This window comes from Zeus faber, assembly GCF_960531495.2.
Source record: "Zeus faber genome assembly, chromosome: 8".
Lineage (NCBI taxonomy): Eukaryota > Metazoa > Chordata > Actinopteri > Zeiformes > Zeidae > Zeus > Zeus faber.
This window is the reverse complement of record NC_137195.1, coordinates 355,171-363,633: the sequence shown is the minus strand read 5'-3', so window position 1 is coordinate 363,633 and position 8,463 is coordinate 355,171. Positions and strand designations below refer to the sequence as shown.

Sequence of the window (8,463 nt, the reverse complement as noted above, 5' to 3'; positions counted from 1 at the left end):
TATATGTATACGTATATGTATATGTATATGTATACGTATATGTATATGTATATGTATATGTATATGTATATGTATATGTATATGTATACGTATATGTATATGTATATGTATATGTATATGTATATGTATATGTATATGTATATGTATATGTATATGTATATGTATATGTATATGTATATGTTTGTATATTATATTCGGGGGAAAAAAAGGCCGTGGTGCATTGTGGGTATGGTACGGCCGGTATCCTTCCACTGTAACAAACAGCGGTTACTCCGTTTTATAAATGTATAAATATAAAAACGTATAAATATAAAAAAATGCACATTTAATTATTCAACGAGTTTTTGATTCGACTTTTTTTGCCAGCAAAATTACGTCACTGTGCGCGTCATACAATAACAGCAGCGTCGCGCCGCGGTGCATTGTGGGTAGCGCGCTAGTGACTGAGGGAACAGTGAAGTCTACTTAGTTTTGCAGTTATGTTCGTTCAGCTAGTTAGTAAGCTGACTGACTGACTGCTTCTCTTGTTGTCACCTGTTTACTCAACACAACATGGCTACAGCTCGTCTCCTCACCTCTCCAGCTGGTCACATGCCCAGGTTAGTGGTTACAGGGGTCAGTCTAGTTACAGGGGTTAGTCTGGTTAGTGGGGTCAGTCTGGTTAGAGGGGTCAGTCTGGTTAGAGGTGTTAGTGGTTGAATGGAGTCAGTGTGGTTAGAAGGGTTAGTGGGGTAAGTCTGGTTACAGGGGTCAGGCTGGTAAGAGGGGTCTGTCTGGTTACAGCGGTTTGTCTGGTTAGAGGGGTCAGTCTGGTTAGATGGGTTAGTGGTTACAGGGGTCAGTCTGGTTGGAAGGGTCAGTCTGGTTAGTGGGGTCAGTCTGGTTACAGGGGTCAGTCTGTTTAGAGGGGTTAGTGGTTACAGTGGTCAGTCTGGTTTGAGAGGTAAGTTTTTAGAGGGGTCAGTCTGGTTAGAGGGGTTAGTGGTTACAGGGGTCAGTCTGGTTAGAGAGGTACGTTTTTAGAGGGGTCAGTCTGGATAGAGGGGTTCGTGGTTACAGGGGTCAGTCTGGTTAGAGAGGTAAGTTTTTAGAGGGGTCAGTCTGGTTAGAGGGGTTAGTGGTTACAGGGGTCAGTCTGGTTAGAGAGGTACGTTTTTAGAGGGGTCAGTCTGGATAGAGGGGTTCGTGGTTACAGGGGTCAGTCTGGTTAGAGAGGTAAGTTTTTAGAGGGGTCAGTCTGGTTAGAGGGGTTAGTGGTTACAGGGGTCAGTCTGGTTAGAGAGGTAAGTTTTTAGAGGGGTCAGTCTGGATAGAGGGGTTAGTGGTTAGAGGGGTCGGTCTGGTTGGAGAGGTAAGTTTTTAGAGGGGTCAGTCTGGATAGAGGGGTTAGTGGTTACAGGGGTCAGTCTGGTTAGAGAGGTAAGTTTTGAGAGGGGTCAGTCTGGATAGAGGGGTTAGTGGTTAGAGGGGGTCAGTCTGGTTAGAGGGGTCAGTCTGGTTAGATGGGGTCAGGCTGGTTACAGGGTCAGTCTGGTAAGAGGGGTTTGTCTGGTTAGAGGGGTCAGTCTGGTTCGAGGAGTCAGTCTGGTTTGAGGGGTAAGTGGTTAGATGGGGTCAGTCTGGTTAGAGGGGTGAGTGGGGTTACTCTGTTTTGAGGGGTCAGTCTGGTTACAGGGGTGAGTGGTAAGAGGGGTCAGTCTGGTTAGAGGTGTCAGTTTGGTTCAGGGGTTGGTGGGATCAGTCAGATTAATGGGGTTAGTGTTGTTAGAGGGGTCAGTCTGGTTAGAGGGGTTAGTGGTTAGGGTGGTTAGTGGGGTTAGTGGGGTTAGAGGTTAGTAGTTAGCGGGGTTAATGGTTAGACGGGTTAGTGAGGTTAGAGTTAGTGGGGTTAGTGTAGTTAGTGGTTGTGTGGTTAGTGGGTTAAGTGTGGTTAGAGGTTACTAGTTAGAAGGGTTAATGGTAAAACGGATTAGTGAGGTTAGAGGTTAGAGGTTAGTGGGGTTAGTGTGGTTAGTGGGTTTAGTGGTTTGTAAACATAGGGGTTGGTGGTTAGAGGGGTTAATTGGGGTTTGAGGTTAGTGGGACTAGTGTGGTTAAAGGAGTTAGTACGGTTAGGGGGGTTACTATAGTGAGACTTGGCAGCGTGTTGACCAGTGACCTGCTGACCAGGATGACCTGCAGCAGAACACGGCCTCTCCTGGGACGAGGCCTCCGCACCCAGTGCCTCCTGGGTCCATCCTTTGGTTGGAGCTGGTTCCAGGGCACTGGGAAGGCAGGGGCCGTGCAGGACCTGAGGGGCCCCGCGGGTCTGTGGAGCCCCAGGAGGTTTGGACCGGACCACTGCAAGTCCAGGGCTGCGGGTCCGGCGGGTCCAGGGTTCCACTCAGCAACACCTCAGCCGGTACCAGCGAGGACTGGCTGGTACGGTGAGGAACAGGGGAAGGAGGATGTCCGTGGTGAGGGGTCCAACATGGCCACAAGGCCCCCCCCTTCCGGATCCTTGGGCACTTCTCTTCCAATTTCAGCAGCTTCCTGGGTCCGGCACCGGGCTACAGAGACCACGCCCTCCAGCGTCACCCCGGCCTTCATCGTGGTGAGACTCACCTGACACAAAAATACACACATATACACAAATACACACGAATACACTGAAATATACACATAAATACACATGAATACACTGAAATGTACACATAAATATACACATATATACATATAGACACAGCAATACACAAATATACACATAAATACACGTGTGGCAGTTTCACCCTCCATGCACCATCCAAGTGGCGTGTTCAGGGTCCTCTGGTACAGAGACAGACATGGAGACCTAACCCTTAACCTAACCCTTAACCCTAACCCTAACCCTAACCCTAACCCTAACCCTAACCCTAACCCTAACCCTAACCCTAACCCTAACCCTAACCCTAGCCCTCACCCTCACCCTCACCCTACCCCTAAACCTAACCCTAACCCTAAACCTAACCCTAACCCTAACCCTAACCCTAACCCTAACCCTAACCCTAACCGTAGCCCTAACCCTCACCCTAACCCTACCCCTACTCCTAACCCCAACCCTGCCTAAACACACGTGTGTTTATTTTTTGTTTTTGTGTTTATTTGTTGTTTCTGTGTTTGTTGTTTGGGTTTATTTGTTGTTCCTGTGTTTAGTTGTTGTTTGTGTTTATTTGTTGTCTCTATGTTTATTTGTGGTTTGTGTTTATTTGTTGTTTATGTGTTTATTTGTTGTTTGTTTTTATTTGTTGTTTCTGTGTTTGTTGTTTCTATGTTTATTTGTTGTTTCTGTGTTAATTTGTTGTGTCTGTTTATTTGTTGTTTCTATGTTTATTTGTTGTTTCTTTGTTTATTTGTTGTTTCTGTGTTTATTTGTTGTTTCTGTGTTTGTTTGTTGTTTGTGTTTATTTGTTGTTTGTGTTTTTTGTTGTTTCTGTGTTTATTTGTTGTTTTTGTTCATTTGTTGTTTCTATATTTATTTATTGTTTGTGTTTATTTGTTTCTATGTTTATTTGATGTTTGTTTATTTGTTGTTTCTGTGTTTCTGTGTTTATTTGTTGTTTGTGTTTATTTGGTGTTTCTATGTTTATTTGTTGTTTGTGTTTATTTGTTGTTTCTATGTTTATTTGTTGTTTGTGTTTATTTTTTGTTTCTATATTTATTTGTTGTCTGTGTTCATTTGTTGTTTCTGTGTTTATTTGTTGTTTCTGTGTTTATTTGGTGTTTCTCTGTTTATTTGTTGTTTCTATGTTCAAGTTCAAGTTCAAGTTCAAGAGATTATTTGTCACATACATATACATACGTTCATACATATATGCAGTGAAATGTCATGTTACATCATCATTGGTCGTTTCTATGTTAGTTGTTTCTGTGTTCATTTGTTGTTTGTGTTTATTTGTTGTTTCTGTGTTTATTTGTTGTTTGTTTATTTGTTGTTTCTGTGTTTGTTGTTTCTATGTTTATTTGTTTGTGTTTATTTGTTCTTTGTGTTTATTTGATGTTTGTGTTTATTTGTTGTTTGTGTTTATTTGTTGTATCTATGTTTATTTATTGTTTTTGTTTATTTGTTTCTATGTTTATTTGATGTTTGTGTTTATTTGGTGTTTCTGTGTTTATTTGTTGTTTGTGTTTATTTGGTTCAAGTTCAAGTTCAAGAGATTATTTGTCACATACATATACATACGTTTATGTTTCTATGTTTATTTGTTGTTTGTGTTTGTTTTTTCTATGTTTATTTGTTGTTTGTGATTATTTGTTGTTTCTGTGTTTATTTGGTGTTTCTGTGTTTATTTGTTGTTTCTATGTTTATTTGGTGTTTCTGTGTTTATTTGTTGTTTCTATGTTTATTTGGTGTTTCTGTGTTTATTTGTTGTTTCTATGTTTATTTGTTGTTTCTGTGTTTATTTGTTGTTTGTGTTTATTTGTTGTTTCTGTGTTTATTTGTTGTTTGTATTTGTTGTTTCTATGTTTATTTGTTGTTTGTGTTTATTTGTTGTTTCTATGTTTATTTGTTGTTTGTGTTTATATGTTTTTTGTGTTTTGTGTTTGTGTTGTTTTTATGTTTATTTGTCTCACCCATGGTCAGACAGAAACACAGTAAGTCTGTCCTAGATGCAATGGAACAAACACTCTGTGTTGTATGCTGAGTCTTTAAGTGAGCATGCTGACGGCACAGGTAAAAAGAATCAAGAGGTGAAAACACATTTTAGTAAATAGTTTTTATTGTGTTTATTCCACAGATTAAGTTTGACCAGGAAGGGAATGTTACGTCATTCGGTGAGTGTATAATATAATATAGTTAAAATAATACACTGTTGTATAATTTAGTGCAGTAATATTATACAGGTACTCCTCACTTAGTGGCAGTTGGTCGTCAGTCCGAACGATCGTTAAACAGGTAGGTCTTTAAGTGAGGAGTACCTGTATAGTTTAATACACTGTAGTATAATATAGTGTTTTATATGTATTAATATACACCCGTTGAGTTGCTACTCCTTGTTCTTTATAGAGCACAATGTTGCAGATAAGCTGCAGGCGGCGCTGTTATACAGTAAACTACTATGAAATGTTAAAATTCCATGAGGTTACCGTGAAATAAAGTTATGTTTTGGTATTTATAGCAGTTTCCAGGGTTCTAAAAACTGGACGCTGGGTTATTTTCCAGATGAATCTCCCGTTGCAACGTCTATGTGGGCGTGGCCTTGTTGTCTGTTCTGAGCTGCTGTGTTGCTCCGTCTTTCAGAGAAGAAGAAGACGGAGCTCTGTCAGGAGCTGAGCCTCCAAGCCCGAGACCTGCGCTTCCAGCACAGCAGCAGCTTGACGGCCAGGAACCACTGCATCATCATCCGCATGGAGGTAGAGTACTACATCATAGAGGTAGAGTACTGCATCATGGATGTAGAGTAACGCATCATGGAGGTAGAGTACTGCATCATGGCGGCAGAGTGCTGCATCATGGAGGTAGAGTACTACATCATAGAGGTGGAGTGGAGACAGTCCCTCCTCACCTTACTCTGCACCATCAACAGTATGGAGGGAAGCCTCACCTGGCTGTGACGTTATGTCCTTATTTGGAGTTCCACCTTACTTGGCTGTGACGGCGCCCAATGTGGGGCTCCGTCACGGGGAACAGACACAGACGAGGGGGGTTGTTAACACCAGTTCAGTGTAGAGAGAAGGCTAGGTGGAACAAACCAGGAGCACATGGAACATGTTTTAACAGGGCTTCTATGCTGAGTGTGTGTGGATGGGCCCTCGTTAGCCCAACCAACGAGCGTCAGGTGTGGCTGCTCACGCCATTGCATCCACCACAACTGACCTTTCCACCAGGCAGCAAATTACTACAGTACTGATAAAATGAAGAATATAACATTGGACACAATTATTTAATGAATGAATACTTCATTAAACATTGGACACAATCTTAACGAGCAGAAACTCAAAATCACAATGTGAGAATGGACCCAGACATTTGGGAAGGAACAAACAAACAAAGAACAAAGTCCAGTTTTTGCACAATAAGCTTGCAGTTTTACTTGACAAAATGAGCTAAAATAAAGAAAATCCAATATTTTACATTTTATTTGATATAATATCAGGTCATAGGGGAATCAAAAATCGTAAAGATGGTCCAAAGCTATAGTGCCTAATTTCTAAATCAATAATCCAAACACTGAGGAACCATGGAGGCTGATGCACGTATCTTTAAGCCTGCAGCTGGCAACCCTGCATCTGCGCTGTGTTGAACCTACGATGTGTGTTAAAAACCACCTCCAGCCTCAGGGTGCGTGGAGCCTTTCTTTATCCATGTGCCAGTGAACATAGCCGACCCAAACGAGAAGCTGAGTGGGAAAGTCCACGGTCCAAGCCTTCCTTCTAACGGCGGGCAGGCGGGCAGTCCTTGGCCAGCACGACCGTGGCCTGTCCTCCAGAGGGCGTGCTCTCCCACGAGAAGTGGAAAGAGCACGAGTCCTCGTCCATCATCCTGCAGTGGAGGCCTGGTAGGGCGTCCACGCTTTCCACGGTCACCAGGTTCAGGTGTCCACAGCGCTCCTCACAGCTGAGGAAGAGAAAGACAACCAGGATGAAGTTCATTCATTCGAAAGAAAGCCCCCTTAGCATCGCTCTGCCTGGTTGGAGGTTCCTACCTGTCCTTCATACGTCCCGTCCCAAACGCCCGGCACTCCACGCACTCTTGCTGCTGTTGACAGGCTCCAGGACAGGTGGGGCAGGACTCGCATGTCATCCCCTTGTACGGGCTGTCACAGGTGCAGCTGCCGCACTGACACGCCCCCCTGCCGCTGCACAGCTGCTTATTGGCTGCCAAACAGGAAGTGACCTCCAAACTGCAGCTGCAGGCGTCGCCTGTCCATCTATCGCTGCAAACACACGTCCCGCACTCACAGCGGCCATGGCCGCCACACATACTGTTTAATGGAACCAGCGTCAGTACTCATACCTGAAATAACACAGTACTACTACAAGGCTCTTGGTAATACTTCATTGTGATTGGTCAGTAGTGGGATTATTATTCCATTATTTCTGAATAATGACAGGTTGCCAGGCCAACCACTTCTCTGGTTTCATGTCCCTTTTATCACTCCTGGAAACGTGAAAACAGGAGCCTCCTGGCAGCGTGCTGAAGCACCTTGAGCAAGACCCTTCACCCCCATGTCACGTGACACAACATAGAAATGATGATGGAAGACTTGAAGCCAACATCCCATTCAGCGTCACATTTCACCTTCCAGTTTAACATGAATTAATAGGTTTGTTTTGGAGGCCAATGATTCACTATGTTGGCGCCGCTACGGTGCTGTGACGGTCAGTGGAAGATCTTAAACACTACTAGTTATTTAACTGGACACACTAGTTATAAAACTAGACATACTAGTTATTTAACTGGACACACTAGTTATTTAACTGGACATACTAGTTATTAAGCCAGACATACTAGTTATTTAACTGGACATACTAGTTATTTAACTGGACATACTAGTTGTAAAGCCAGACATACTAGTTATTTAACTGGACATACGAATTATAAAACAAGATATGCTAGGTATTTAACTGGACATACTTTTTATAAAAAACTACATGGACTAGTTATTTAACTGGACGCACTAGTTATACTACTAGACATACTGTACATACTAGTTATAAAACGAGATATACTAGTTATTTAACTGGCCACACTAGTTATACTACTAGACATACTAGTTTTTAACTGGACATACTAGTTATTTAACTGGACATACTTGTTATAAAAGTAGATATACTAGTTATTTAACTGGACATACTAGTTATTTAACTGAACATACTTGTTATAAAAGTAGAAATACTAGTTATTTAACTGGACATACTGGTTATTTAACTGTACATACTAGCTATTTAACTGGACCTACTAGTTATAAAACTTGATCTACTTGTTATTTAACTGTACATACTAGTTATCAAACAAGATGTACTAGTTATTTAACTGTACATACTAGTTATTTAACTGTACATAATAGTTATTTAACTGGACGTACTAGTTATTTAACTGGACATACTAGTTATAAAGCCAGACATACTAGTTATTTAACTGGACATACTAGTTATTTAACTGGACACATTAGTTATAAAGCCAGACATACTAGTTATTTAACTGAACATACTTGTTATAAAAGTAGAAATACTAGTTATTTAACTGGACATACTGGTTATTTAACTGTACATACTAGCTATTTAACTGGACCTACTAGTTATAAAACTTGATCTACTTGTTATTTAACTGTACATACTAGTTATCAAACAAGATGTACTAGTTATTTAACTGTACATACTAGTTATTTAACTGTACATAATAGTTATTTAACTGGACGTACTAGTTATTTAACTGGACATACTAGTTATAAAGCCAGACATACTAGTTATTTAACTGGACATACTAGTTATTTAACTGGACAC

The 8,463-nt window shown here is 41.3% G+C and overlaps 1 protein-coding gene across 3 annotated transcripts in view; it reads left to right on the top strand.

Annotated features, from left to right (window-relative positions):
- The first annotated feature begins 459 nt into the window (after nucleotides 1-459).
- The window catches only part of mrs2 (magnesium transporter MRS2), a 29,196-nt gene continuing 21,192 nt past the window's right edge, over nucleotides 460-8,463 (top strand). For all 3 annotated transcript variants that reach the window (XM_080006185.1, XM_080006184.1, XM_080006183.1), the window contains exons 1-4: nucleotides 460-599; nucleotides 2,170-2,593; nucleotides 4,755-4,791; nucleotides 5,258-5,370. In XM_080006185.1, coding sequence (XP_079862311.1) covers nucleotides 553-599; nucleotides 2,170-2,593; nucleotides 4,755-4,791; nucleotides 5,258-5,370 — 621 coding nt within the window. In that variant the 5' untranslated portion in view covers nucleotides 460-552. The remainder of the gene's footprint in view (nucleotides 600-2,169; nucleotides 2,594-4,754; nucleotides 4,792-5,257; nucleotides 5,371-8,463) is intronic.